General features: G+C 41.0%; 2 protein-coding genes across 13 annotated transcripts in view; one reads left to right on the top strand and one right to left on the bottom strand.

The window, feature by feature from the left end:
• Positions 1 to 129, bottom strand: part of ARID4B (AT-rich interaction domain 4B) — a 93,530-nt gene extending 93,401 nt beyond the window's left edge. The window contains exon 1 of the mRNA XM_030034329.2: positions 15 to 129. The gene's annotated coding sequence lies outside the window, so the exon portion shown is untranslated. The remainder of the gene's footprint in view (positions 1 to 14) is intronic.
• On the top strand, positions 128 to 25,270 carry GGPS1 (geranylgeranyl diphosphate synthase 1). 12 transcript variants are annotated; one of them, XM_030034339.2, is made up of 5 exons: positions 128 to 239; positions 782 to 801; positions 5,580 to 5,672; positions 14,912 to 14,982; positions 18,825 to 25,270. In XM_030034339.2, exons 3-5 carry the CDS (start codon positions 5,606 to 5,608, stop codon positions 19,584 to 19,586), a joined length of 900 nt encoding a protein of 299 aa, XP_029890199.1. In that variant the 5' UTR covers positions 128 to 239; positions 782 to 801; positions 5,580 to 5,605; the 3' UTR covers positions 19,587 to 25,270. The 12 variants fall into 12 exon arrangements, with proteins under 12 accessions (XP_029890199.1, XP_040984283.1, XP_040984282.1 ...); XM_030034340.2 differs by lacking the exon at positions 128 to 239 and adding an exon at positions 5,058 to 5,122 and having other exon boundaries at positions 614 to 801; XM_041128349.1 differs by lacking the exon at positions 5,580 to 5,672 and having other exon boundaries at positions 134 to 239.

The raw sequence follows: 25,270 nt of genomic DNA, 5'->3' as shown, positions 1-25,270 counted from the left end.
CTCGGCGCCGTTACCTTTGTTCCGCGGCGCCCGCCCGCCCGCCCGCTACTCCCCCGAACTGAGGCGGGGGGGGGGGGGGGGCGGAGGGAAGGGAACGGAGCGAAGCCTCCTCTCAGCTCCAGGCCCTCTCGGCCGGCCTCGGCCCCCGCTCAACGCTCCGGCAACGGCTCTGCTCGCGGCGGCTCCGCGCGGCGTGCGGAGGGGCCGATCCGTCCTGCGCGGACCCGGCGGTGGCGGCGGTGACTGCTCGGCTCGGAGCCTCTCGGTCCCCCTCCCCCTCCCACACCGACTGACTGACTGACTGACTGACGGGGGGACGACGGGCACGCCCCTCTCCCCGCCTCCTCCATTGGGCCCCGGCCCGCAGAGCCCGCCCTTCCCTCGGCCCCATTGGCCGCCGCGTCGGAAATACTGACATCATTTTTCTCCACTTCTATGGAAACTGAGACTCGGCGCCGAGGGTGCTCACGGGTGACGTTGTTCTCGCTCGCCGCTCGTACCGGCCCGAAGAGCGGCGCGGCGCGGCGAGCGGACTACACTTCCCAGGGTGCACCGCGCGCGGCCGCCGCGAGGGGACGGGGCCCTCGCCGACTGCTAATGAGCCGAGGGGGCAAGGCTGGCGCCTGCGCGGTGGGGCGCTGGTGGCGCATTTTCCCCCAAGAGGGGAAGGTGGCGCCCGGCGGAGCGGAAGGGGGCGGCGCTCCTCCCGCCGAGCGCTGCCGCCACTCCTGGAGCGGAGGCTGCTCGGGGGAGCGGGGCGCGGCTCCGGCTGGCGGAGGAGGCGGCGGCGGCGGCGGCGAGGTGAGCGGTGGCTGTCCGGGCTGAGGCGAGGGTGCGCGGGGCTGTCCCGCGCCCCCTGCCCGTTAGCCGGCCGTTGCTGGTGGGAGGCGCTGTCGCCGCCCGGCGCGGGCTCCGAGCAGTGGAGGGGGGCGCGCTCCTCAGAGGAGCCGGTCCTTCCCCTCTGCGCGGGGTCGGGCGGCGAGGGCGAGCCCGGCGGCGGGGGTTGGAGGAGGGGAGCGGGGGGGAAGCCGGTGCCGCGGCCGCCCCGCCCAGGAGGGGCTGGCGGGCTGCCTGGAAGGGGGCCGGGAAGGGGCTGAGGGGAAGGGGGGGCCGGAGCCGGCGGCCGCCGTTCGTGCTGGGTGGCGCCGGCGGGCAGCGGCGCTGTCGCCGGGGCGGGCTGACTGACTGACTGTGCGCTCGGGGGCCGGGGCTGCGCCGGGCTGGCGGCGGGCGGCGCTTCCCTCGGCGGCGGCTGAGCCCGGCTGCCGACAGCGCAGATGAGAAAATGGGGGTGGACGGCGGGTAGGGGGAGCGAGGAGCCCTCGGCTCTCGGTCTCGCTTTATCTAAAATGGCGCTGGCGAGGCTGGGCTGCTTGCCTTTGGGTCGTGTGTGCAGCTAGAGAGGCTCTGCCGCCTCCGTCGCGTTCGCATCTCTTGCGTTGAACTCCGAAAAATGAACCCTCTTTCCATGGTGTGACCGGGATGTTTTGGGCGGGGGTTAGGCATCTGCAAGCAGGGTAGCAGCTTCATGTTCTTTGTGAAATGTGGGTTTTAGTCTGAGAAGCCATTCAGAAGTAGCCACGGCTTCTGCCCGCTCGTTTTCTGTCTTCGGGTCAGCCTGCAGCTTAAAACCCCTTCCTGCCTGTGTGCTGTCACAGCATAGTGCGAGGGCTTTGACAGCCCAGGTATTGTTGTCTGACTTCTGTAGCCTTCATGCTCAATTATATCTGGAAATCCTATTAAAATCGAAGCACAATTCCAGCAACAGTATGTTCTTGCTGTTCTGACATTAGTGTTGAAATTGCAGCTATGGAAGGCTGCTTATTTATTTAGCAGCATCTTCAGGGAAAGTGTATGGTTATCCTTCCACCTGTGGGAAGTTGCCTATCCTTAAGCTGAATACAAGGTTTTGTTCGGAATCAGCCTTGGAGGGGTTGTAAAGAGGACTCTGCTAATTAGAATGAGAATGTGGACTAGGGTGACAAGCATCCTGTCCAAATTACATTTGGATTAAGAGCCTTGATAGCCTCTTTGAAACAATACACATTCACAACAGTTTTTGTGTATTCCTTCTGAAACAGACCTTATCACTCCTACATCCCCCTATTTGGGGCTTTTTTTTTTTTTTTTTTTACTTATTACAGTGAAACCAGTGTCTCAGTGCACTAAGTTCTGTGATGGAGCCGATTTAAGAACTTTCTGGATGGTTCCTGTTGCACTACAGCTTTCTTCCTTTGGTGGTTTTCTCTTATTTTCCGTGTAACTGTACTGTGATTGGAGTCACTGAGATGATGATGCTTTTTAAAATACCATCTGTATATTTAACCTGGACCATTTCAGTGATCATATTCCCCTAATTTGGGGGAGGGGAGAATATTCTGCAGAATGGGATGGAAGGGATGGGGTTAGAAGCTGTTTTATGAAGTTCCAAAGTGAAGTTTTTTCTTGACGTGTAACCTAGAATTAATATGACTTTCATCCACTCTAGGAAGCTCCTAGACACAGATCACAGCTTCAAGTATAGTATTAGAGTAGTTCCAACTTATGGAAGCCCATGTCACCCCTTATTCTAGTGTCTTGTGTGTTTTCAAAGAGATTGTTAGAGAGAAGGTTTGTTGCAGTCCAAAAGACAGTTCTGTGGGCTCTCTGTTGTGATTGTGCGGCCTGTGCCAGTAATGGCTATTCTGTATGCTTACATGGGGATACTGAAAAATAACTGAAAAAACTTAGTCATGCATGAATTGAAATGCAGCAAGGCTGTGTACTGGTTTAAAAGGAAACTGGTTTTAAAGCCAAAATGGCCTTAACTGCTTTAATCCTTTGAATAAGTGTACATGTAATCAATTCTTGCACTTACTAACAAAAGGCTTTGCATTCCCTTTCATTTATTGTTTAACTCCTGGCAATTTTACTTTTTATTAGGAAGTGCTGACTGAGATCTTGTCTCTAAATGTCCTTGCTGAAAAGACTTTCTGCAACAGTGTAACTTCTGTAGTAAATTGGTCAGTCACCTAGGCAGGAAACCCTTAATATCAAGCGTTTTCCAAGTGTGTCAAATGTGATAACTTTGTGCAAAAAGCAGTAAGATTACAAGTCTCATATCATGGTATTCTTGCTTACAGGCCTTTATAAGGAACTTCATTTATGTATTTTTTTAACCAAGTGTCCCTTTCTTTGTGTAAGTTTGGGGGAGGTTCTGCTCACTGTTCTTGTTTTGGTGGGTGTGTTAGACATGTAGCTCACTGATGAATAATCAGACTGTTTCTCTTTTCCTTAGCAGAGGTCACCTATCACTTCATTTAAAGGTAGCATAGCATTCTAGAAAAGTTTGACTGTAGTGATTTAAACTAAGTTACCATCCACTCTTTGTCTGTTAGAGCTTTTTTGCCTCCCTTTTAATTAAAAAAAAAAAAATCTTGGCACTGGTGGGAGAAGTGCCTGACTAATTTTCTGCTGATAAGCAGATTTCAGGTGGACTCCTACTAATTTTGTGCCAGCAGATGCAAAAAATTTAGTTTGTTGCTGTGTAATACCAATGAATTTCAAGTTAGTTGGGGATTTTTGACATTGTATTGATGTCCTACAGACAGGCAAGAAACCTCTGAATGCCCTGAGGAGAGACGGAAAACTTTAATATTTACTTTTAAGCAGAAACTTTTACAGAGAAGCAATTCCAACCCTAACATCTCTTCCCAGCTCTGTTGCATAGCTAGGCACTTTCAATTCCAAACCATCTGTGTGGCTTTTTGACAAATAATAGTCACAGGAGTTGTTAAGTTGATAGTGTGTCCTTATATCCATCTCTACCAGCTTCTTTCTGCTTAAAATATCTGGGGGTGGATTGTGATAATCTTTGATTTCACTTCCTCACTGAAGTCCTTTGAGACTTACCCTTGATATGTAAGGGTACAGTTTGACAGCTGACTCTCAGTGGCAGTGCTTAAATCAGGTGTGGTGTTTAAAAGCAGTTCCTATCCCTTCAGTTATACCAACAAGCTGAAAACAAAATAGTCAAGGGTGTAAAATCTGATTTAGATTACCATGCGGCCTGACCGCTAGTTGTGCTGGCGTACCATGGGATAGGATGGAAAGGCTGTACTGCTTATTGTGGCATTACAGCTAAGAAACTATGCAAAGCTTTCTCAAAAGGTACAGTCTTAGGACCATTTTGTTGGCAACTGTGTTTGCTTAAATAGCCTTTCTTGCCCCTGAAGTGCTGATATGTTTGATTAACATATGCAGTGAAGCAAGTAAAGGAATGGATCCAAACCTAAGCTTGGACAATAATTATTAATGCGGATCAGTTCCTATGTTTGGACTGCTGCAAATGCTTATGGGTGTGGAGGGTGGGAATGGGAGTAGACAGGAACTGATTGAGCTATACTGAAAGGGAAAGGTTGTGAATGTTGAGGAATACCAGTTTGTCCAGGAAGCGTAAGAGGAAGCAGTGATCTTAATGCTGATCTTCTGAGCTTTTGATGGGAAAGTATTGCTGGATTGTTTTAAGCAAGTGTGGAACACAGTTTATTCCACTCATGTTAACCACTCCCCTTAATGTTCCTACATTAAAAATGCATCAGTCCATACTTATAAATATCACTTTAAAATAGTTATTTTTGTGGATAATTTATGTGACTATTCAGTTGCTCCAGGGGCAAAAAAATACATCCTTTCTAGGATGCTAGCTAAGTAGCTAAGAAATGATGCTGAAGTAGCATGAGACTTTATGCTACTGCTGCAGTTTCTGTCTTAAAATGACATTAGAAGAATTGTTTTGAGCTGCTGCATCTGCAGTGCAGCAAGTAAGGCTAGAGGTGAAAGGACAGAATATCTATGATAGAAAACAGTATGAAAAAAAATGCAGATATAGATGACCAAAGGTATGTGAACTGAAACATAATCAATAGAAAATTGTTGAGCTGTGTAGGGAATGGATCCTAAAAGATTTATCATGAGAGTCTATGATGTATATAGTATATGGGAAAGTGTGTAAAGATGTCTGTATGCTTAAACAGAGGTAAGAAAATGGTATGTTCCTGTTCTGCCTTCTAAAACAGGACTGAAGAATTCTATCAGAAGGCTGAAGCCAGTGTTCACCTTGTTTAGGTTGCCTTGGTATGAGGTATGTTTTATGCTCTTAGGCATCTCCACTTTTGTGTGGGGAAAGCATTTAGGGAGGTCTAATCAGGTTAGTCGTATGAGGTTTTGTATGTGCTGAGTGTCTTCTCTAAAGACTTACAGTGAAGCTTCATTGTTGTGAATGCTAATGTTTTAAATACTTTATTATCTAAGCCCTCTAATACATATAAAAGAGCAAACAAAGTCTAGGAGTTGGTTTGAACTATTCATGAATAATTAAAATAAACCCCTGTATTTAGTACATATGCTTGTTACTTTTCTAAATGACATCTGGAAAAGTTTATGTAGTAAAGCTAGTATTAACTGAAGGTGTCATGTTGAAAACTGGAATATTTGCACCTAACCACAAAGTCAGCTGACTTTTCTTTAATTGTATGCATCTATTTTTTACTTCCCTAATTTTTCCATCTAAGTAGTGTTAATAACACTTTCTTTAACAGTGAACTACCTCTTATGAAATAAAGAAATGGATGGGATGGATGAAACATCTAAAAGAATCCTAGAGCCATACCAGTATTTACTTCAACTACCAGGCAAGTTTCTTTGTACTGTGTTGTTTTTAAATATCAAAATTGTTTTTATGGCAACTTTTGTCTCGGGAAGTATAAGCCAAGAAGTTTGTCCGTTCTTGATTTGTAGATTTAAGAGTAATTAAAAGTAACACTCTTCAATATTTGTTCTTCTTCTTGTAGAACCACTCTTTTTGGTGAGATTGGTGCAATAGCTCTTTAGTCTGTTTGTGTTGCAGTGTAAGTAGTATTTTAGTTACTCTGTTCTCCATTCAGAGTAGCTGACTTGCTACTTTTTAAAACCGATAAGGGCAAGTACTGAAGACTTGATCCCATTCTTAAACTCAGGGCTGACAATGTTTTGTTCTTTATCTGCTTGCTGTACAGGACTGAATGGGTTGTGGGTTTTTGGTTTTGTTTGGTTTGGTTTTTTTTTTAAATAGCCTGTTTCTTTGTGTAATTTCTTCTCCCTGGTATGTGTAGAGCCAGGTGTTGTTATGGCCAGTTTTGTCTGTCCCTGGATTGCTTCACTTGCCAGAGGATGAACCAGTTCTTGTGTGGTATCAGGTCACTAGCAACACATTCAGGTGAAGTTTTCAGTCTTGAACAGTACCTCTTTTAGTAGAATTCAGGAGGCAGTTTGATAGAGAACTACTGTATGGATATGCCTCTCAGAAGCCTCTTTGACTAAACAGTCAGATTGCTGTGGATTTTACTTGTACACCTAAAGTATAAGAAAGACCATACAAGCCATCAGAGTGACAATCTTTGTAAAAAAAAAAAATAGTGGTGGAACTACTTTGTCATTGGGACTATTGCATGATTGCCTTCTGTCCAGCTTATACTGTATACTGGTATAGTTAAGGAAGATAAAAAATATGGAAAATAATTCTGACCAAAATTTTATCTGACTAGGGTAGGAGACCTTCTGTCTAGACAAGTAGCATAATGAATCACAGGCACAGTACTAAGTGGCTTTTGCACATCTGCAACAAGACCTGTATATCAGCAGGGTGGGTCCTAATTCATTACACTTGTGTGTAACTTCAATATTTATCTCTACAAATATCCAGGATTGTCTTGTCTACATTAGTGATTTCATTTGACTTGGCAGTTAGCACTACTTGAGTTGAAAAATAAGAAAAGGAAAGAATTTCAGTAACACACCTTTTGAATGCCAGAAAGCTCGTTTTCTATTTCCTCACAGTATATTCCATTTGGGTATGTTGAACTGGGTGGTGGTTTTGATAGAGAACTACCTTGAGAGCGAGTCTATGACATTCCAGAGAGCTTTCTGAGAGCTAGTCCTGAAGAAATTTACTTTCCTCCGACACCACCTTTAAGTGTACTTTTTGTTTGGTTAGATTATCTCATATAACCAAGGTATATTGCAACACCTCTGCATTTTTAACTGCTAAATATTTTTTAAGCTATTGTAGGTACCAGCAAAAAAACCCCTCAGCTTCCTAGTAGAAAACATATAACAGGCAAAAAGTGCCAAAAAGAGCTTCCATAGGCAGAAGTGCTTGACTAATGGCTCTTCAGTTAGCTTTCACTTTAAATGATGTATCTAGAATATACACTTAACCTTTTCACCTTGACTCCTGTGGTTAAATTACTATGTGAGTTCAACCCTGATCACTCTATACTGATGGCTTATATAATGTTATACTTACTGACAGTGCAAGCATTTTATATCCTATACTGCTAAAGTATCATAAATCTGATTGTCCACTTTAACATGTTGATCTCTTCTTAATTTAGTTTACATTTTGGAGAAGGGGAGAGACAAGATATGCTTCTCTCTATGCAGAAATGGTCATGTGATTCAAAAGGGAAGACTTCTCTTAAACTAGGCAGGTAAAAGTGGTGTACCTGTGGAAGGCTTCACTCAGGTGAAGCAGTGAGGCTTCACAATCGTATAGCTGGATGGTTTACTGTTTTTGAAACACTGGCTTTGCCCAAAGTCAGCTATGCCAAGTACAGATCAGTAGGAGCTGGTTACTTGTGTGAACCTCAGAATCAGTATGAGCACCAATGCTTGATGAGGGGGAAAAATTGGGCACATGCTAGCTGTTCATAATTAGGGTGGAGCCCAAATGAGATGCCTGAGCTAATCTAGCAAGCTCTTGCTGAAAGAGGCAGTTTCATCCCATCTTCTTTATGCTTCTGGCAGTATTCTCCAGCTTCTTAACTTGTGCCAGTTCTCAGCTTGTAGACCAAATGATTAGGTAGTATCAGTCACCTAACCTGTTAAAAACTTGCCTGGTTAATCTTCTCTCATCTTGTTAGTGAGCTGGCACATGGGTGGGGGACAAGGAGCTGTTTGTGTGTTGGATCAGCTTGAGCTCTGAGGGGCTTTTGCAGAAAGCGTGGCTGAGTGTCAAGTATGTCCACTTATGGCCCTGCAATAGTCCAGTTGCTTATCTTTTAAGACTAGTTAAGAAACAAACTCTCCAAATGGTTTCGTAACCTATGAGAACTTGAATGAATTTAGATACATATCAAACTTTGTTTACCTAAAAAGGGATTGTGTAACAGTATTAAGGTTGTTGGAGGGGGGGAGGTCGGTCCCTGATAATGTTGTCTTTAGTGTAAGAACACAAATTCTTATAACTCTTAAGGATTAATCCCTCAATACAAGAAATTGATTACTCTGCTTTCCATTAATGAAATAGGACTTTTAATGGTAACAGTTTCGGGATGATACTTAAACTAAGCTTGTCTATTTCTTTGACTTCAACAGCACTAGGATAGAGAAGCTACTGGACTTAAGGCTTTTTCACTATGTTGCCATTTTAACTGCTAGTATGGTAATTAATGTGTATTCCTTCACTAGCAGAATTCAGTGCTTGGGAGAACATACATTCTGAAACAGTAACTTTTCTTGTAAAAACTCACTGCAGTAGAACATTGCCATACTAGCTTATAGTGATGTTGTACTTGAGTCTAGTATTCTGTCCTTTAGTCTCATAAACACAGTGCAATAAACAGGATTAACTTTTACAAATTCCAATGTGGTTTGTCTCAAAAATGGCCTGATTCACACATATGATGAATCTTTTATCTCCGAGTGGCTGAGTTAACAGCAGTAGCTGTTTTTGCAGCACTAAGGAGTATATGGAGTTTCAGTTGCAGTAAAACTGGTATGGTCAACAGCTTGCTATTGAAAGGGCTAGATTCTGATCCCATTCATGACTGTGCATCTTCCCTTTCACTTCCCTCTGGTCTTGGCTGCAGTCTTTCCTGGGCTTGTTCAGCAAGCTAAACAATCAAGACTGGCTTTTGTTTTTCAGCTTTGTCTGCTGGGTTGTTGAACTTGACCAGCTTGGTGGAGTTAAGCGCCACAGGGCATGAACCTTACCACTGGCACAACTACACTTGGCACATCAGAGGCCTCAACTTAAGCCAAGTTCCTGAGGGAGGCTGCAGCTCTCCAGGTTCTAAGCTGCAGGGCTGCCTGGGGGCATCCACTGGGCCAGAAGAAAGTGATGTCCCTGCCCCTAAAAGGTGTGGAGTGGTGGAAAATGTGTGTCACCAAGCAAAGGAGCCATGGAAGGGGGTCAGCAGGCTGCACAGCATCAGAAATAACAAAAAGAGCAAGACCATGCAGGTTGAAGAGCTTGAAACCTCCAGGTATATTGAAGGGGGGGCAGGAACAGTCTGTGCATATCAAGTTGGGAAATGGATATGCTCACAGTGGTGAAGGCTGGGAGCTGATGGCTTCTGGCACCAGGAGAAAGATTCCTGTTCCTCAGGCAGATATGCAATTGCCAAATAGGTTCAGTGCACTGAAGCTGGAAGCTCTGTCTACAGCCAAGCATCAGACCAGCACCTGGTGGCAGCAAGTGATAGTAGTGGGGACACTGACTCCTGCAGGGGACAGAGGCCTCCATCTGAGCTTCTGTTTTGGGGAGCTTTGCTGCTTCTGGGTAGCTCTGATCAGGGATGTTATGGAAGGACTGCCAAGGTGTGTTTCACCCTCAGACTACTTAACCCTGCAGCTCTTCCACTTGAGCACTAGTGGATATAGCAAGGGGATGCCTGGAGCTAATTAAGCATGACTGTGGCTTTTGGAATGAGGGCCAAGGGCACAGGAAGCCAGGTGGCTTTTCTTGATGAAGCTCAACCCCTTTCCCCTTACCATCAAGAGGAACAGAGAGATCCTGCCTGTCAACAACTAGTTAGTTGCACAGCTGATACTGATAGAGATTTGGGTTTTATGACCATGGCATTCCCGTTGTAGATCAAGGACTACCAGGAGATAGCATCCCCCTACCCAAGTCAGGGCAAAAGTGTCTCTGCCAATAGGCTGAGCAACCTGGTGAGAAAGGACTTAAACTAGAAATTACAATAGAGGGGAATGCCTATACACAATAAGGTAAGGAGATGGTAAACTTGCAAACAAAGGACAAGAGACACCTTGTAATCAACAGAGCAGAGCTGAAGGCAGCCCATCCCAGGTGTATGCACTCAAACAAGGAATTATGAATGGGACAACATGATGGGGGAAGCTCTCACTTTTTCTGGGAAATCTGCAGGATTGGGTGCCTCTCTGAAGTGCCCCTGCACAAATGCATACAACATGGGGCACAAATGGGAGGAGTTTGAGGTCTGCATGCAGTTGCAGGGCTGCAGTTTTATTGGGGTATCTGATGTGGGATAGCTTGCACAGCTGGAGTGCTGCCATGGATGGATGTGGACTGCCTGGGATAAGGCAGTCTGGGATAGCAAGGAGTGGGAGTTGCCTTTTATGTGAAAGAGCAGCTGAACTGCATGGAGCTCTGCCTTCAGTCAGATGATAAGCCTGTTGAGAGTTTATGGGTTAAGATTAGAGGGCAGATCAATAGGGGTGACACTATAGTGGGTCTTTGCTCCAGACAGCCTGAGCAGGAAGAAGTAGATGAGGCCTTCAGACAACTGGAAGCTGCCCCATATTTACAGGCCCTGGTACTCATGAGAGACTTCAGCTACCTCAGTATCTGGTAGAAGAAGCAACACAGCAGGGCAGAGGCAATCTGGGAGGTTTCTGGAATGCATTGGTGACCACTTGCTAACACAGGTGATCAAGGAGCTGATGAAAGAAGGCATTATGCTGGACCTCACACTTAGAAACAAGGAAGAATTGGTTAGGACATGAAGACTGGGGGCAACCTTGGCTGTAGTGATGTTAGGATGATGGCATTCAGGATCCTGAGAAGAATGAACGAGGCAAAAATCAGGATCACAGCCCTGGACTAGTTAACCCGATTTGGAACAGGGGACTTAAGCCAGACAATTCTACAGTGACATTAATCCATCACAAGTGGCTACCCAGGTTTAAAAGCGTATATGCCTTCTCTCTGCTTGTCTTCCTGCAGTTCACTTTTGCTGGCTGTAGTGTTCTTATAGCTGTGTGGGGAGGTCTGCTTGGGGAATTTATCCATTTAGCCCTAATCCATCAGAGGACAGAGCTAAACATGAAAGTATACAATATAGCTGAGGTAGTATAGTAGCTTGCTTCCTCCAGAAGGGCAATGCCCCCTTCCTCTGGCTCTCAGCATCTGCTGCTTACCCTGTACTAACTCTGGTAGATCCATTTCATAAGCTGACTCAGTACATAAAGCTGGCAGAAAGCTAACCTAGCAAAAAGCAGACAGTTTTCTGCTGGGGTAATGAGTTGAATTAGCTTAGCGAGGCTCTAATGAGGGCTAGGTTAATAGTCCCTTTGCTCTTTCCCATGCTGTTCTCACCCTTCTATGTACCCTCACTGTAAGTGGGGTGCTGCCCTAAGGGCATAATTTGTTGTCACTTTAATGCAGCAAGAGTGAAGAAATACTGATCAGGAGCCTGTCCAGAGCTGGAGGTCTGGGTTTGGGGACTGTACCCTGTCACAAGACAATTGTGTATAGAGAGAAGAAGTCAGGCCGAGGTTTTTTTTTTTTCTTTTTTTTTTTTTTTTTTTTTAGAGAAGTATCTCATCTGTCTGAAGAGGTGGGAGGGATTGTCCTCAGTACAACATCTTTAATCTAACAATCTTTGTTTCAAGGATAAGGCGGTTACATTCTTATCTGTAGAAGGAATTTCATCAGAGTGAATCTGTTATGTTTTGAATATTTTCTCACCTTTTCCACCCAGCATTACTAAGGAGAAAAGCTTTCCATGGTTGCTGTTTGATTTGGCTAATATTGGGGTTTTAAGCAGATTAAACCAAAAGCATTTAGCATAACTTTGATAAAACCTTGGTGCAGCAATGTTTATTATTATAGCTCTATACAGTAGGTAGAACTTCTAATTTTGGAAGTTAGACTTCTGTATTCTTCAGTTTTACAATAGCCTGCTTAGAATAATTAACAGAGCGGTGACATGTGACAGTGAAGAAACTGAATAATTTTGCCAGTGTTAAGTTCTACTCCTTATAATTTTGTCCTAGTGTCCCTGGGTTGTTGTCTTGTCTAGTTTGGGGAGAGAAGAGGTGTGGCAAGGAATAGAGGCTTCTGCATATAGGCTTTTGAGACCAGTATTAGAGAGCTTTGGTCTTTTGCCATCATAGCATGGCTGTAGGCATAAAACACACATACAGAAAATTGCTGTAATATCACATAGACTGGGTATGATTGACTTCAGAACAAGATAAAACAGCATTTATATAGCAATAATGTTCCTTTAAAGGGGCTCACACAAGCAAATCTGCACCTATAAAAGGAAAGATGAATGCTTTGCTATACAGATAGTAGGTTTTTGTTGAATAGTCAGTGTCTAGACAGCCCTGCTAGTCAAGGTAGACAAGTCTAACAATTCAAATGCAGTCTGTACTAAGGAACTGAAGTGCCTAAATCCATTGTGCATGTTAATAATCCATTTAGAGTGTGTGCTAGTAGTTATGTTCCTCGTGATAAAATAACACTTGTTGCTGAACATCCAGCATTCCATAAGCATGTTTTCTAGGAAGCACATTCAGAAAAACAGAATTAGCTGCCTAATGTGAAAAAGTAGGTGTTGTCTATATGAATGTAATTTAGAAGTGAATAAACAGCTGTAGATAAGGTACACTTCCTTAATGAGATATTTATCTGAGTAGTTTTCTTTATGGAGGTAGTGAAATACTTGTTAATACTTAACTGGCAAGCCATACAGTTTGGCAGATGTTTTTAACAGTAATTCTCAATATTTTTGAGCAATCTTTTCAGTTAACTCATGCAATTATTTTAAAGTAAAATATTGAACCTCTGATGCAGGGCATTTTGACTGGTGGTCACAAGTCTGTAGTGAGTCGGATCAGAGAACCCATCTGGCCAAAATCTGATCTAACTACATGGGGAAAAAGGGGGGGAAGGCTGAGTGTTTGAAGTGTTTTAAATCCTTAGTAACTGCAGGAGATGTTGTCAGAAGCAGGTCTAACTTGAATTAGTGGTGGTGCTTAGTTAATGTAAGAGGCTTTTAAACTCTTGGGTACTACTCTAACTTTATATTTAAATTTGAGCTCTGGCTACCTGTGTTAAAATAGTGAACTTCTAAGTCAGTGAATTACTGATTTAAATAAACAGATTTAAAAAAAAAAAAAAAAAACTTAGAACCAGCTATGTACTTTCCTGAAAGGGAGCAAACCTGATGTGGGGAGCTTAAAATATCTGTTCTGCTGTTTGAGAGACAAAATAATCTCTCCCTCCTGCAGAAAGGTGTTAGTGTTTAAAACTGAGCATAGAAAACAAAAATGGAGAACACAAGCCAATGATAGTGTACGTCCAGGTAACAGTGCCTGTATCACAGGACAGAGCCAAAGGACAAAGCTGTGGGGGGGAAAAAGCATCTTTTCATTAGTCTCTTCTAATGAAAACCAAAAGATGGTGGTGATGGGAAGCCATGGAAATCTTTGAGAACTGAGACAAAAACTGAAGCCTTCTGAGCCAGGGAGGAAGGTTATCACTGTTCCCACAGAGCCCAAATCACAAAGCTATTGCTTACCTGTTGGTGACTTAGAGAAGGAAAAATCCTCAGTCCAGTTTCTCCAGGGTATATCACTGCAAGTGAACCTACCCATTTTTATTATTCTGTTCTGTATGTGCTGGTTACACAGCAATAGAGAAGCCTTAGGGAGAGATTCAAATGTTGAAATTTCTTCAGTGCTATGTGCAAGATGGCATTATCAATATGAGGACTAATATTGCAGAATCATTAAGTTATGCCTCGGTAGATCTTGAGATGAGTAATATGGAACCCACTGTCTAAGTTACACTGCTTTGAAGTTTATTTAAAACTCTTTCCAAAGGCCTTGTTGATGTGAGCTACATATGCAGAGCTGTTTGTCTAAACCTGTCTTGCAGTAATTCAAAGATCTTATGCATAGCTGAGCTTCTCAAAGTTCAGAGCAGCATTGTCTCAGTGTGGGTATGGGGTGACTTTATTTCATATTGATCATCAGTAGACACTGAATAAATATTTGTGCATTACTCCTAGCAATTTATTAAAGAAAGCTGGCATCAATAATTTATACGCACATAGGTTAACCTCTATTAAAATTAACTCTGTCGTGTAAAGTGTGTCTGGATTGAATAGTAATGCTTGTTTTAACACTAAACTTGGACTTTCAATCTTGTCTTTCCTTCCTTGAAACGGTGACTGATTGGCTCCACCAAACTAGATTTAGCCAAAGCAGAACAAATCCTATTATTTGTAGGTAGACTTCTTGGGTATAAGATAAATGTCTGAATTCTTGGAAAGTTCTATCCTGTTCAGAATGTTCTGTTCAGATTTTTTAGAGTTGTTTAGTAAGTATATCAAATGTCACTTTCCTGTTTTACAAATTGTCAGTAGCAAGTGAAGAGTACTACAGAAGAGAGACCTAAAAATGGAGAGAAATAAATATTCAACAAATATCTGTATCTTCAACTAATAATGAATCATAATTGAAACTTCTTAATCTGTTACATACACAAAATCAATGTGCCTGGCAAACTAGGGCTTACTTTCAGAAGTAGTAAGCTGATCTGTACAGGTTACCAACATACTCAGGATCACTTACTAATTAAACTGCCAAAACTAAATACAGTAATCTGTAAATGTGTGCTTTGCATATTACTGTGAAATGTTTAAAACTGAAGCTGCTGATAATTGATGTTTATACAATGAGGAAACAAGCTACACACTGTGATATTTTTTCCACTTTCTGGTGATCACATTGATCAGTTTACTGGTCTCAAATCAGCTATAGTTAAGACAAACTGTTGTCGCTAATAATGAACCTTTTGTGATTTTTATAAATGCCTGTAATATTTTTATTGTAGGTAAGCAAGTGAGAACCAAACTGTCACAGGCCTTTAATCACTGGCTGAATGTTCCAGAAGATAAAATACAGGTACTGGCTAATTATTTTTAAAGGGCTGTTATCTTTCTTCCAAGACTACCGATAACAGATGATTCTCTTACATAGCATAAATGAACAGAAATCTTTAATGCACTAATTTCTGAATATATTAAAGTAAACTTTTAGGAAAACAACTTTAGTGCAAAGCTTTGACTGTGATGTAACACTGAAGAAATTACTTCCATGACTTATGTACAACAGTTACTTCCTTCCAAGTGTGCTCAACCTTTTAAGTTGTAGATAAGCAGCTACTTAACTCAGTTATTAACACTGAGTTTTCAATGACTTATGAAAGAAGCTAGACAGTTACTTTGTAAACCACACAAATATAGGGGTTGAAAATAAAATCTTGTGATTTTGATACAAGAATATCAAAGACAGCAATTAAATCAATTTTATAAACCACTTCTTGTTCTGGGCCTAAAACTGTGGGCTTCGTATCACACACTCTAGAGTCCCTACTCTAGGGAGTTTAATGAGAAGCATTAAATTAGGAATTCTCCTTCCCTTTTGCTTTTCTGTTGGATGAATCTGTGCAAGATGTGTGGCTGTGTATTTAAACACTGGATTGTCAAATGAAAAATTATCCTCTTGGTTAGACTACAGTTTTGCTAAACTGCATATAGGGAATGCAAAAGATTCTCTGTGTCCAAGACAATGTAAGGAATTAAAATAACTAATTATGTTTTTTGACACTTACCCAGCTAGTTAATTTCATTAATTGTTGGCAGAAGTACCTTTTAGAGTTTGTGAAGGAGTCTTCTTTAGGGTGGCTTAAGAGTGACACTTCATAGCTGTCAAGGAGCAAAATGGTTTTAAGTGATTTAATGAAGGAAGAGGCTGCATTCATCATCTAGTAACTCTTGTTTTCTATTTTCCAACCTGTCTATGTAACTTTTTAGCCAGACTTATTCTGGCTTCCAGCTAGACACATCTTACCCTTTGTGCTCAGCTACATATCCAAATAATATACAGGTTGCTATATAATACATTTTGTATACATGGGTTTAGTCCAATATCATAGATCAGAATTCAGAGTGGAAGAAGCCTCTGGAAGTTATCTAGGATAGCCCCCTGCTTAAAGCAGGGCTTGCTCTATAGCTATTTTAGGCTTCTGGTGGCCTTGCTGAGTTTTGAAGATCTGAGGATGTAGATTCTGCAGCCTCTCAGGGCCTGTCTTCCTGTGCTGAACCCCTGCTGTGATAACAAAATCTTCCTTTCTGTCCAACTGGGATTTCTTATACTGCAGTCTGACTGTTGCCCTTTTGCTGAGCACCTGTGACAGTACAGGTCCATCTTCTCTCATGGTCTATGGTAAACTAAAGCTGCAGTGCTTCTGAACAGAAGTTACTAGTTCTACATGTCACTTTTAAACTGATAATCATGTAACCATTATGGAAAACTTAGACTGCTTGTTTTAGTTATCTTTATGAAGAAAATGGATGCTTTAATGTTTCCTTTACCACTTAAGCTGTTTGTGATAGAACTTAATAATTTTTGGGGGGTCATTTGAGTACAAACCCAAGACCCTGTTGTCTTTTTAATCTGCATCCTGACACAATTGTTACTGCTTTTGTGCATACTTGTACTAATTTTAATAAGTTAAGGTTGTTGAAGTCTGGAAGACCACCTCTAGTTATCTTTTTGACATCTCGTAATCTTCTTAAGATGTCCCAGGTGTCTAGCAGCCTGAGTCCCTCCAGCTATTTGTATTTCTTCTATTAAAAATCTAAATTCTGGCACTCAGGACATTTTTCTACTTTAGATAATTTGTCTACATGTAGTTCATTTAGGTGATACAGTTGAGGCTACTCTTCCTTGGTAGTTGATTTTTTGCTATTGGCTGCCACCATTTCACTTTTTTCCCAGCCAAGTGGTCTCTTTTTATCTCCACTTAGTGTATCTCTAGTACCCATCTGACACTGCACTGAGACACTTCAGCTTGTTGAATTAAGAACACTGGGTTTGTCAGATGAACTTTCTTCTAAGAAGGCACTGAAATGGCCTAGTACAGGGCCAAGCAAATTTTAAAGCTCTTGCAGGTAAGGAGGTAGAAATGTATGTGTTGGAGTGATAGTGCAGCAGCTACTGATTAGATAGGCTTGGGTTCTAAGAAAGCATAACACTCTGTGCTGGTTCTTCAGCTTTCATTATGAAGAGCAGCCTTTTCATTTCCTCACCTACTTCCTGATGTCTTCTAAAATAAGCTTTTTCTGCTGTCTGCACTTTTTTTGCTCCTTACTTTCACTTTGAAGCATTTTTGACACTCTTTCCTTAAGTTCACAAGAAAACTTAATTCAAACAGAGTCATGAAGCACTGTTTCAATTGAACCTTAAATTTCTAGAAGGTGCAAAAGTTAATGAAACTGACAGTGATATGAAATAGGCTAGCAAGAGAAATGCTAGAATAGGCTTATCCAAGGAATTCACAGAATACAGGGGAACTTTCCTGTTAGTACTGAGAATGAGAAGGACATAATGGACTAAAAGAATATTCAGACAAATAGGTATGCAAAGTTGCTTTCAGTAAGTACTCCATCTTCTGATTTAAAGTCAATGGGCAACAACATGTCCTTACAGGTCAAAGTAGGGCTCACTTCTAACTGGTAGAGGAGTCATTAGTTCTTAAGTCGTTCTTGCAGTCATATCTTGGACAAAGCTGGGGTTTGGATTTTAATCTTTGGGACAGTGGTCACTGAACACTAGGTGGCTTGCTGCTCAATTACTTTTTCCTACAGCACCTACCAAATAGGACCATACTAGGTACTTGCCACTATTTAATTTAGTATTTTTTTAGAAGCAGTTTTCATGAATGTTGACTGAGTGCAGTGTTTGTAGCTAGCAAGTGTAATTGGTTCATTAGCTTTAAAATCATACCTTAATCAGATGTGTTTTGCAGTGAGTTTAAGCATGTAAAACCGCATACTGTATAAATTTATTTCCATTTAAGCAGGTGCTGAATATACCTGCTCCTTGCATAACAGCTGTGCAATAAAAACAGTATATAGTGTTGAAATCCTTTTAATTCTTGTTGAATTGTCCCGCTTTGGAATTGTTAAGGTTCAGTTTTAGTCAAATGTAGTCAGCTACAAGCTTGATGTTCTGAACAGTTTGTGTACCTCAGATGGTGTATGATATTGGTCTACCTAGTAGTAACAAGTGTGCAGGAAGCTTCCCAAAAGAAGTTGTAGCTGTTGCCTTTCTGCCAGGAATTTTCCAAATGATGTTTCAGAGAGAATAGTATGTCCTTTAAGAGCTCAGTACTGAAAATAACTATACAAAGTGTGGGGAAAGAAAGATGAACTCTCTCCACTTATCAAAAGAAGGTCTACAAGACAAATGGGTTTGAGTATGACAACTCATTAATGACAAATGTGTGTAATGTGTTAAATACCTGACACTCTTAAGAACTGACTTTGGAAGACCTCAGATTAGTGAATCTGAACTTGAAAACCAACACAATGTTGTGACTTTTCCTCTATTCATGTTTCTAATAACAGTTACTGCATGACTCCTAGACAATGGTGTATTTTAGAACTGTAGCAACAATTAAGAGGAGCACGCAAGTAGAAGCACTTCAGGGAGTAAGTCCACTTTGAATCTGAAAACAGTACACAAAAGGCAGACCACATGATCCAGGACTTAGAGCAAACTGGCTGATTAAGAGAATCATAAATCTGTATTAATGAATGGTAAAAGCAAGTGGTCTAAAGGGGAACCTCAGTGATAGAGAATACAATTCTTTAAAACCTTATCCATTTTAAATAAGGTCTTGCAAAACTGGAGGTTAAATTACAGTGGGAGAGTTAATAACTTTTTTCTTCTTGTAATAGGTTATCATTGAAGTGACAGAGATGTTGCACAATGCAAGCCTACTTGTGGATGATATTGAAGATAACTCAAAGCTACGACGGGGCTTTCCAGTGGCTCACAGTATCTATGGAATTCCATCTGTAATCAACTGTGCTAATTATGTGTATTTCCTTGGCTTAGAGAAGGTTTTAACCCTTGATCATCCAGATGCTGTTAAAGTTTTTACCCGTCAACTTCTGGAACTCCATAAAGGTCAAGGCTTGGATATTTACTGGAGGGATACTTACACCTGTCCTACAGAAGCTGAATATAAAGCTATGGTACTGCAAAAGACAGGTGGTCTCTTTGGATTAGCTGTAGGCCTCATGCAGCTGTTCTCAAATTATAAAAAAGACTTAAAGCCACTTCTTAACACACTTGGCCTCTTCTTCCAAATAAGAGATGACTATGCCAACTTGCACTCCAAAGAATATAGTGAAAACAAGAGCTTTTGTGAAGACTTAACTGAGGGCAAGTTCTCATTCCCAACCATTCATGCGATTTGGTCAAGACCTGAAAGTACTCAGGTGCAAAACATTTTACGTCAAAGGACAGAGAACATAGATATAAAAAAATACTGTGTACATTACCTTGAAAATGTGGGTTCCTTTGAGTACACTCGGAATACATTGAAAGAGCTTGAATCTGAAGCCTATAAACAAATTGAATCACTTGGGGGAAACCCTGAACTTGTCGCACTAGTTGAACAGCTGAGCAAAATGTTCAAAGAACCTGAAAATTAAAAATTTAACTCCTGGGGGTGGATTAAAACCCTTTTTAAAATAGGAAAATAACCAGACTATGAGAGGTGTGATGATCAGTCTTGCTTAAAACTTTTTCTTGTAGCCATGTTACAGAAATCACTGTTAAAAACAATTTGTCACTGAGTATTGAAATATATGCCCTATTATCTATACAGTCTTAACTGTAACTGCTTACAGATAGATGTCTTTGTTGAAGCAGATGTACCAGAACCGAAACAAGCATTGAATCTAAATGTGATCATCTTTACAAAATCATCAGCATTATTTCAGGCCTAAAACTCTCATATCTTTAACCAGGCTACTGTAGGTTTCTGGCTGAAATTCTGTGTTAAGTGAAACCAGATTGACCTGAGTGTATTGTGCATTTTCAGGCAATGCTCTAGTAAACCAAAATGTACAATGTTAAATAACAAAAGATGCTTGCACGTAAAACTGTTGTGTGATATTTCTAAGTTAGACTTGTGAAGATCAGATGGATCAGCTTCCTGAGTTCTAAAGTGAATATCCTATCCAGCTGCTGGGGATATTTTCAGGGGAATGCAAATCATGAAAGATAGTATTTTATATGCAAATAAGACTAATGTTTAGTCTGAATCGTACCGTTATAAAGATTTCTGAGTACCTTGGAGAAAAGATTCCATCACATCAGCAAAGTGTAAATTTGCTGCTGATTCCAGCTCTGCAGTGAATAATTTTGACTGCCTGGTTTTAGATCTTTAAACTGTCAAATATTTTGTAGCCAGGGACCTAAAACTATGCATTAGAGCTCATGCATGTGTCTGTAAATAGCAACATAGTAACCTGCTACTAGAAGTGGAATGGGATCCACACCAGGTAACTTCAGGACACCATAATTGGTGCAGGTCTCTTTAATCTCTGCTTATAATTGAGAGGGGCTTCTCCAGGAGTTGATTCATAATTTGTACTGCATTCCTGTTCTGAATTGCTATCTGGAGGCATGTTATAGGTCTCTCCAAAGAGACAAGTTCTGTCATTTTTTGCTGAAACAAAGTGCAGCATCTTGTTCTACAAGCTATAATACCACTTCAGTTTTGTTAATTGCTTAAAGAGTGCTTTAAAATTATGTACACAGACATACTGAAATAGAACTGGAACTGAGAGTGAGATTGAGGAGGGAGGGCTGATAAGTGACAAAACCCTCTGCTCATCTATGTAGAAATATGTATATGAAGGTGAACAAAACATAAGCAGAGACATTTTTCTTCTTGGCTGGGATGGCTTTAATTAGGTTCAGTTCCCTTAGTCTTCAGAGCCACTTAAAGCTTTGCTTTAGTGTAGGGAGCTAATGGTTTGGATCAAAGGTACGACTGGTGCTATCAGCGGTGGTGTTAGCTCAAGCATAGTCTTAAAAGAAATGGCCAGAGATACTTGGCTTCTGACAGATAAAGGATAGTTTTATGCAGGTGTTCATTTACTGTACCTGGAAAGCAGGGAGAGTCATGGTCTCAACCCACTGTAGACAAACACTAACTGAAGAAGGTTGCTCTAGTGTCTTCCCTGGGCAGTTAAGATTCTTCTGAAAGTGATCAAGCATGAAAAAACTCAGGATGACTGCCTTTAGTCAGAGACATTATGTAGTTATAGATGATAGCCCATCCCTTTTATCTGCATACTGAGGAGGAATCTTTGTCTGCTCTGTGATTAGGCACAGAATAATAGCTTTTTCACTGAATGGACCTGTTTGCTGGGACTGAATAGCTTAAAGTTGGTGAAAGGTGTCTTTTCTTTAATGTTAATGACAGTGAATTGTAATTCCTTTTTCATAACTTGTGGTGCTTAGTAGTAAGCCTGTAAATCTGTAATGGTTTATGAGAAAATACTATCAGCAGCAAACTACAACATTTATTTTGTGCTGTGTCTTGGGAGTTTCAAAGCACTGTTGCAGCTGATGTTGAATGGGGGAGAGTACTGGAAAAACTATTGTCAGGAGAATCTCCTAGTCTTACTGTAAAAGATATCCTTGTGCCTATTAGGATATAGTAACTGACATATACAAAGTGAAGTGTACTTAGTGCCATTTCTTGTCTGCTCAGTTGCTGGATGTAAACAGTGTTGTATAATCAAACTTTCCCTAATGAGGTAGCTTTTCTTATTTTTGTGTAAAACTTTTCTACCATTGGAGTCTTCTGCTATGACATCACTTCTTTGGTTCATTCTGGCAACTCACCCCAGTACTTCTTCTAATACCATATTTTGTAGAATGTGCCTGCATTAACTTAGGAGTAAGTACCTTGGAAGTTTTCCAGCTGCAGGCCTTTTAAACCACAAATGGGTAAGAAGGGAAAAAAGCTGGACCGGCAAGAAGCCATACAGCTCTTACTCTTCTGCCTTCAAGGCTTTTGATACCAATATTCAAAGCATAACCTGAAGGTATATCTTAAAAGGCCCAGAAGCAGGGTATCATTGCTCTTCACTTTGGTTAGGATGAACTGAGGCCTCTGAGGGTTTTTCTTGATGTATTCAGGAGCTGGAAGAGGCTGGGATCTTTCCCCTTCATCTGTTAAGCAGGTAGAGCATCTTTAAGTATTAAGCATCAGCAGTGATGATGCTCCGTAGTCGAGGTAGACTTTATATTTGGTGCCATAAGATGAGACTGTGCATCCTCATCAATATTCTCCAATATTCACTCTGGTACAAGCTCCTGGTGTTAATACATGTTAGGAAAATAACTTCCTTAAAGCAGCATGAGAGTTCTTGTGGCTGCAGAATTAGTTTAGTTGTGTAAGTGCTGCTCTCTCTTGCTATGCCTCCCACAACACAGGGAGTAGGTTTTTTTCCTGATCTTCACAAGAGATGCATTGCTGTGGAATGCAAATCTGAGTTGCAAGTGGAAATGCCCATGGGGAAACAAAGGGTATGCTGGTTTCAATGTCAGTCCCTTTGAGCCAGAACTGTTCCCTTTATTATCTTCCTACCATTGCCAACAAGTTCTACTTTGATCAGGTTACCAGTGCATATAAAGAGAAATGCAAATACTTTGCAGTCTCTAGCATTTCTCTCTACCTCAATCTGTTTTCTGATTGTGTGCTTGCTTGGATGTAAGTGAATGCTGGATGTAAATGAATGCTGTCACCTGTCTCTCAGTGGCCAGCCATTGGATGAGGCATCTGTCTCTGCTTCTTCAAAGGCTATCCCTATCAGCTATAGTGAAAATTGCATCATTTCAGGACCTTCTTGAGGAGATAGCTTGTCTCCCACCTCTCCCTTTGAGCTCAGGCTGTTCAGGTACCTAGTAAGAGCAACTTTGTATGTATTGGCCAATTGCTGATACAAACAGCCTAAAAATGTGAGTGGCAGTGGGAAGGTACCTGTTGATACTTCTTCATGCTTTCAACTTTATGGTTGATTTTGCTAATTATTAAATATCTAAATGACTCCATGTACTATGGAAATTTCCTATATTTATGGCTTCTTTCCCCAGTTATTGTTAAAATGCTAACATGGTATGAAAACATGGGATTTGTGGGTTTTGGTTTTGTGGGGTTGCGGGGGGTGGGGTTTGTGAGGTTTGGGGTTTTTTTGCATCTTCTTAAATAAAACTGGTTTGAACTCTAATATGTCTTTTACCACTGAATTGGGCCAGGCATGTGCAAGAGCTATATAGGCTTCCATTGCTCTTCTTTGTTCTGTCTTAATCTTATCATTTTACATTTCAGGTTTGATATTTACTATGTTCTTTGTATTATTTGCTCAGTACTTTCATTGTAATTCTTTTCTCAGCTATATTTGTATTCTGCTACTAATACCATAGCACACACAATACTATCAAACTCTTTTTTGATCCTGGACAAACAAAATAGTCTGGGTCTGCTTTTGAAATGGTAAATCTTGGCTCGTCATTTGCCTTCATAAAAGTAATCCAAGATTTTCTGCACTCCTGAAATGCCAGAAATGTTTTTTCCAAGAAGCTAAAGCCTGTAACATATATTGTTATAAATTATTTTTGTCCTATATAGCTTGAGCTCCTTTCCTTCTGCTACCTGTTTGCTTTCAGCACCCATTTTGCTTTGGTGGTAATGCTTATTAGGCCTTTCTGTGAAACAACTCACTAGCCCTGGGGGAGAGGAGTTAATTTTTGTCTGGGTTAATGAATTATCCCACTCAGCAAGAGCCTGATGAATGTCAGAGCTGGCAGGTGGACAGAGGCTAGAGCAGAGCCAGGGAAGGGATTTGAGAGAATAAGAAAACCCGTGTTAGGCTCCTGTGGCTGCCTCATGTAACTTCACCTCATTTTACAGGATCTTCTTCACTTCGTTAGGAAAGAAAGGCTAAAGAGCATGGTTAGTTTTTCTAAGCTTCCCTTTCTTGCTTTCCAAATTGAATGTAAGAGATACTGAAGTTAAAAATTATTTATTCTGATAGTTATTTATATAACTTGCATATATCATCTTAACCTTTTGATTAAAGGTACAGGTAAAACAGAGTACCTTGTTTCATTACTATATCTTTCTTTAACAATTTTTCTGTTCTTGAAGCCAGGGAAACATAACCTGCTACCTGCCTACTTGACTTGATTGTTACCTCATAGTAACATCCTTCCTGAATAACTTTTATCATAGCTGAGCACCAGTGTTCACCTTTTCTGCAGCATTTTTTAATTACTTTAAAGGCACCTTTGCGAGGTGTGGCTAGGAGTAATCCATGATTCATTAATTCACTTTCATTCAAGCATAGTATCTGTGAAATTTATAGTACGGATGCAGGATAGACCACATGAATCCTGATAGCGCTCCCTCACCTGTATGCCCTATGGAACAAATAAGTTCTCACTTAACTCATTGAAAAGGCATTTACTGAGCATCTTTGTTTACTATAGCATAAAGAACCATGGGAGATACCCAGAGAAAGCCTAACACGATGCTTCCAGGGAGAGCACTGCAAAACCTGACATGAATTTTTGGGGAAGACTAACTCTGATGTAAAGGGAAATCATAGTTAATTTTCTGCTTTTGAACTCCAAAACAATCCATGAAAATACTCTCTACTCTGTCAGTATATGAATTATATGCTGTCTGTAAGCAGTTGCATCTTTTCTTGATCACAGTAGATTATTGTCACTCTCTTCATAATGTTTCAGTTGTTATTTATGGAGCATATGGTACAAGTTACTTAATCACTCAGTAAAGTAATTATTGAAGTCTGTAAAAAGGAAAAATGGCAAACATTTTTAATTATGCTGTCTTGAAATACACATAAAAACTGGCCTGTTCTCTTGCTATAATCTAGTATATGTTATTCTGCAGTGAACTTCTGTTATGCCTCCCTCAGCTAACAACTTTCACCAACTTAAGTTATTAAAATCAGGCTGACACCAAGACCATGTGAACAAATTAAAAGGAATAAAAAAGTGTTTGCAAGGAAAAACCCTGAAGTTCTCTAAAAACAGAATTTCAGATAATTATAGAGTTAATACATGAAGCATGGAACTAACTCCTACAGTTTTTCTGTGGCTTTAACTGAAGAACCTATTGCTACTTATGCTCTCTTCTTTTTGGGGCTGGGATAGGGTGTACAGGTCAAAGTAAAAACCATATGGAGGAATTGTCATTGCTATTCCCAGAAATGTAAAAACTGTGCTATAAACCTAATCCCTTATATTTTACACCAACCAAAATGAATGTTCAATAAATTCTGAAGTTAAA

The sequence above is a fragment of the Aquila chrysaetos genome, chromosome 13, assembly GCF_900496995.4.
Source record: "Aquila chrysaetos chrysaetos chromosome 13, bAquChr1.4, whole genome shotgun sequence".
Taxonomy (NCBI): Eukaryota; Metazoa; Chordata; class Aves; order Accipitriformes; family Accipitridae; genus Aquila; species Aquila chrysaetos.
The sequence above is the reverse complement of the archived record's forward strand: the minus strand, read 5'-3'. Positions and strand labels throughout refer to the sequence as shown.